Here is a 5,719-nt window from a genome sequence, read left to right as displayed (position 1 = left end):
ACTCGGGAGGCTGAGGCGGGAGCATCGCTGCGAGTTCGAGGCCAGCCTGGGCTACAAAGCGAGCTCAAGGCCAGCCTCAACTGCACAGCGAGACCCTGTCTCAAAAAGACGCAAAAAAGTAAGAAAAAAAAAAAAAAAAGAAAGACAGAAACTCCCCGGCTCCCACTAGCAAGTCGCAGCGTGGTGCAGTATGTTGAAGTGTACTGTTACTTCTGATAAACTTACGATTTAAAATTCTCCCCCCCCTCCCAATGGCTAGCCTGTAAATGAAAATATGCAAGTGAACAAAATTAAGAAAAATGAAGATGCGAAGAAAAGACTGTCTATTGAAAGAATCTATCAAAAGAAAACGCAGTTGGAACATATATTGCTCCGCCCAGACACCTACATTGGCTCTGTGGAATTAGTGACCCAGGTAAAACCAACTCATTAAATGCAGTTACATCATGGTTGAAATATGTAATTTTTTCAGATTAATTTTCTGTACCTCCTGTACAGAGTGTCACTAGAACTGGCCTATCACTCATATACATATATGGTTTAATTAGTACTTAACCGAAGACTTTCTAGTAATTATGATGAAAAAATACTTCTTTACCTTCTTTCTAGCAAATGTGGGTTTATGATGAAGATATTGGCATTAACTACAGGGAAGTCACTTTTGTTCCTGGTTTGTACAAAATCTTTGATGAGATTCTAGGTGAGTACATTCTTTCACGTAAAAGTCTGTCAGTCAAGTCCTTCATAAGTACCATTCCTACCAAATCCTCTGTAGTCAGAGCTGCTATCATTTTAAACAATTAGTTGGCAAAAGAGGCGGTCTACTAAAATTTTTAGAAGGTGAGTTTTTTCCGAGAAACATTCTATGAACAAAAATCACTCCTTAGGGGCTGGGGATTTAGCTCAGGGGCACAGCACCTGCCTGGCAAGCGTGACCTCGTGAGTTCGATTCCCGGTACCAGAAAAAAGCAAAAAACAAACAAACAAAAAAATCACTCCTTAAAAACTGCTATGGGGAGAAGGTTGGGGATGTAGCTCAGTAGTGGAGTGTTTACATAGCATGTGTGAAACCCTGGGTTAAATCCCTAGCACTGAAACACACACCGTCACACACACAATTGTTATAGGGCTTTGCATGCTGCCACATACCTGTGATTGCAGCACTCTGGGAGGCTGAGGTGGGATTATAAATTCAAGCCCATCCTGGTCACCTTAGCAATTGCCCTGTCTCAAAATAAAAAGAGCTGGAGGTGTAGCTATGCAAAGGTCCCCAGTAGCAAGAAGAAAACAGTCATCGGGGCAGGGAATGTGGCTCAGTGGTAGAGGGCTTGCCCGGGATCCCCCAGACTCTGGCCTCAAACCCTAGCACAAGTGGAAAAAAGCAAGCTTGTTAAGACCACTCCTTTGTTATTTGGGATTTTCTTTCTATATCTTAAAGAGTGTTTTTAAAACACTAATGTGTATTTTATTTTCTTTCAGTTAATGCTGCGGACAACAAACAAAGGGATCCGAAAATGTCTTGTATTAGAGTCACAATTGACCCGTATGTCTCTTGCCTAGTTTTTTGTTATAGCTCACTGTTATTGACAGTTGCATTTACTTTGAGTACTAGTGAAATTGGCTTTTTTACAATGACGGTTTGCAGAGGTGCAGAAAGACAAAATGCGAAAATGAACACCTATGGATATTCACCATCTAGATCCAACAGTTGTCAGGATTTTTCCATATGTGCTTCATCTGTATTTTTTCTGAAATATTTCCAGATAATTCTGATATTATGATATTTAATTTCTACATACTTTTACAACCATTTCCAAATTTCTCCAAGCATCCTGGAGAATGGAGCTTTAACTTTTTCATATGATGCTATTCAAACAACAAACCAGCAGGTGGTGGTAGAGAACAATCTGAGCTAACATCTCAGGTTTTGAATGATGTTCCTTTGTGGATGGTGCCCACTTGTTTCTTTCATGTTAGTCTGATCAGTTAGCACATAAACTATACTTGAGGCTCTTTGGGGGAGCATGTTAATGATGACATATTTGAATTCTCAGGGGTTGATATAATCTTTTTAATTAGCCTTTTTTTTTTTTTTTGTCTTTGAGACAGGGTCTTGCTATGCAGTTCAGGCTGGCCTTGAGCTCACTTTGTAGCCCAGGCTGGTCTCAAACATGCAATGATCCTCCTGCCTCAGCTTCTGAGTGCTGGGCTTACAGGCATGCACTACCACGCCTGGCCCTAATTAGTCTTTTTATAGATAATATTAAGTTCTATTTGGAGTAAGAACCATAGCAAAGCTGGGCATGGTGGCACACACCTGTAACTCTAGAACTCTGAGAGACTGAAGCAGGAAGATCAAAAGTTCCAGCCCAGGGCTGGGGATTTAGCTCAGCGGCAAAGTGTCTGCCTGGCAAGTGCAAGGTCGTGAGTTCGGTTCCTGGTACCGGAGAAAAAACCAAAAAAAAAAAAAAAAAAAGTTCCAGCCCAGCCTGGGCAAGTTATCGACTTCACAAGACCCTGTCTCAAATAAAATGGGCTGAGGATATAGTTCAGTGGTACCTAGAGCACCCTTGGGTTTGTTCCCGTGTACTGCCAAAAAAGAACCAATATGTAAGCCCCATTATAACTTAAAAACATACCTTCTGTGAACTAACCTAAAATGACTAAGCAATAAGTGTATCCAAGTAAGTTTTTAGCATTTTTATTATGAAGCAGAGAAGTTTCTAATGGACATGTTTTTCTGTTTTACAATGTGCTTTGTTGGGTGAGAACTAAAGGAACTAAAGATACACAAATGATCCCTTAAAAGTGGTATAATAATATTGTTTCCAACTTTTTTCCGTTGGGCATAATTCATTTCCCTTTGTTTATCCCAATGTTTTACAATTTCATATTTTTTCAACATTATCAATATCTACACAGGTGTTGGAAAAGGTTTCCCCCACCCCCCACCCCCCACCCCCGAGCTCTTTGGGGCATTTAAGGAACTAAGCTTAGTGAGAAAGGTTATTCATGCTCAATGTCAGGAGGTATATTTGAAGAAATCATTTTAGTATATGTGCTGCCAAAGCAAGCACTATTTGAAAAAATCATAATGAAATTGAGACTTGCAAGTTTATATTTTTTAGAAATAATATTAAGTATTTTTTAATGTTAAGCATTGGTTTAACGTGTTTTACAATGGAATTTTCAATCTTCTATTCTTAGAGAAAACAACTTAATTAGTATATGGAATAATGGAAGAGGAATTCCTGTTGTTGAGCACAAAGTCGAGAAGGTGTATGTCCCAGCTCTCATATTTGGTCAGCTCTTAACTTCTAGTAACTATGACGATGAAGAAAAAAAAGTAACAGGTAGAGTATTGAGGGAAATGAACATACTTATTGCTGAAAATGCACATCTTTTAAATGACTATCTACAGCCAGGCATGGTGGTACACACCTGTAGTCCCAGCACTTGGGAGGCTGAAGCAGGAGGATTCCTGCAAGTTAGAGGCCAGCCTAGGCTACATAATGAGTTCAAGGCCAGCCTGAACTGCATAGCAAGATCCTATCTCCAATAAATAAATATCTGGCATGAGGATTGAGAATAAGAGAATAACCCTCTATAATTGAAGTAACTTTACCATGACTAAAAAATAAAGCTGTCAGTGAAATTATAATAAAATAATGCTTTATATTTGTTTGCCCAGGTGGACGAAATGGCTATGGAGCCAAACTGTGTAACATATTCAGTACCAAATTCACTGTGGAAACAGCCAGTAAAGAGTACAAGAAAATGTTCAAACAGGCAAGTAAATAGGTCTCTTGTGTCTTGATTATAAATTGTGTATAGCCATTTATAATGACATTAATGGTCGGTTTAATTTAACACAAGTTATTAAGTCGCAGAATGTTACTCTTGGCATACACTAGTTACTGTTCAGGGCTGATCATTTAGTTCCCATTTATGAAGTGAGTTTTTCATGTTTTCTATTCTTTACTTCCATAGACATGGATGGATAACATGGGGAGGGCTGGTGAGATGGAACTCAAGCCCTTTAGTGGAGAGGATTATACGTGTATCACTTTCCAGCCTGATTTGTCTAAGTTTAAAATGCAAAGCCTGGACAAAGACATTGTTGCACTGATGGTGAGAAGAGCATATGATATTGCGGGCTCCACTAAGGACGTCAAAGTCTTCCTTAATGGAAATAAGTTACCAGTGAGTATTTTCTTGGTTAAAGACATGAGGGAATTTGTGATCATTGTCAAATGCAGAACTGATTTTTTTTCCTTCCAGTTTTTTCCTTATCATTTCCCTAGATATGTTTCTTTTTTTCTTTTCTTTTTTGGTCTTTTTGAGGCAGGGTCTCACTATGCAGTTCAGGCCGGCCCTCAGCTCACTTTGTAACTCAGGCTGACCTCAAACTTGCGACGATCCTCCTACTTCAGCCTCCCAAATGCTGGGATTACAGGCGTGCGCCACCATGCTTGGCTTTATGCCTTTCTTTAATGACCATTCTCTTAGCCTGTTAGTGAACATTATATCATTAGTTTTGAAAAATCCTCATAGTCTATCATGACTCTACTTCTTACAGATTTTTAAAATACCATCACCTTTAATTCTTTTATAGGTAAAAGGATTCCGTAGCTATGTGGATATGTATTTAAAGGATAAGTTAGATGAAACTGGGAATCCACTGAAAGTAATACATGAACAAGTAAACCACAGATGGGAGGTGTGCTTAACAATGAGTGAAAAAGGCTTCCAGCAGATTAGCTTCGTCAATAGCATTGCTACTTCCAAGGTAATTTTACAAGCGTTAGTCTTGTTTTTAATATATATAATAGACAAATACTTGGCGACCTTGGCATAAAGAAGCTAAATACATTTTAAATGTCTGATTATTACTGCAGTTATGAGGGTACCGAGGCTGACAGTTACGCTTCCTTCTCAGGGTGGCAGACATGTTGATTATGTGGCTGATCAGATTGTGACCAAACTTGTTGATGTAGTAAAGAAGAAGAACAAGGGTGGTGTTGCAGTCAAAGCACATCAGGTATGGTATTGTAGCACTTTTTCTTTTTCTAAAGTCAAAGCAGAAGAAACACTATAAATAAAGCATGAAGGATGTTTTAGTGACTTTGTATCAACAACTCTCATTGCAGGTGAAAAATCACATGTGGATTTTTGTGAATGCCTTAATTGAAAACCCAACCTTTGACTCTCAGACAAAAGAAAACATGACTTTACAAGTCAAGAGCTTCGGATCAACATGCCAATTAAGTGAAAAATTCATCAAAGCTGTGAGTACTTCAAGGGAAATAAAAATAGAAGCACCTATTTTCCAGTGCCCTTCTGAGCTCTGCAGAAATAGATTTCCTCCCACACTACAAGTTTCCCCAATCTGAAAAGGAAGTAAAAAATAGCTTTTTATTTCTAATCTTACCAAGGCCTTTTTATCCCACCAGTATGCCTATATTTTTCCAAGTACATACAAACTGAATTAGTTACCACCATACTCACTGTCTCACATACAAGGAACTCCCATTCTCCAACAAACTAACATATTTCCTTTCTTAGTTAAAAAAAAAAAAAAAAAAAAAAAAAGAAAGAAAGAAAAAAAGCCAGGCATGGTGGCACACGCCTGTAATCCCAGCACTCGGGAGGCTGAGGCAGGAGGATCGTTGCAAGTTCGAGACCAGCCTGGGTTACAAAGTGAGCTCAAGGCCAGCCT

At 38.9% G+C, this 5,719-nt stretch overlaps 1 protein-coding gene across 1 annotated transcript in view; it reads left to right on the top strand.

Moving 5' to 3' along the window:
- Positions 1-5,719, top strand: part of Top2a (topoisomerase (DNA) II alpha) — a gene marked incomplete in the record, with an annotated part of 36,583 nt that overhangs the window by 718 nt on the left and 30,146 nt on the right. The window contains 9 exon segments of the mRNA XM_013519327.1: positions 260-415; positions 610-700; positions 1,480-1,543; positions 3,208-3,353; positions 3,692-3,789; positions 3,991-4,203; positions 4,616-4,789; positions 4,940-5,041; positions 5,151-5,288. Coding sequence (XP_013374781.1) covers positions 260-415; positions 610-700; positions 1,480-1,543; positions 3,208-3,353; positions 3,692-3,789; positions 3,991-4,203; positions 4,616-4,789; positions 4,940-5,041; positions 5,151-5,288 — 1,182 coding nt within the window.

This window comes from Chinchilla lanigera, unplaced genomic scaffold, assembly GCF_000276665.1.
Source record: "Chinchilla lanigera isolate Chin_1 unplaced genomic scaffold, ChiLan1.0 scaffold00050, whole genome shotgun sequence".
Classification (NCBI taxonomy): domain Eukaryota; kingdom Metazoa; phylum Chordata; class Mammalia; order Rodentia; family Chinchillidae; genus Chinchilla; species Chinchilla lanigera.
This window is presented reverse-complemented; position numbering and strand designations above follow the sequence as displayed.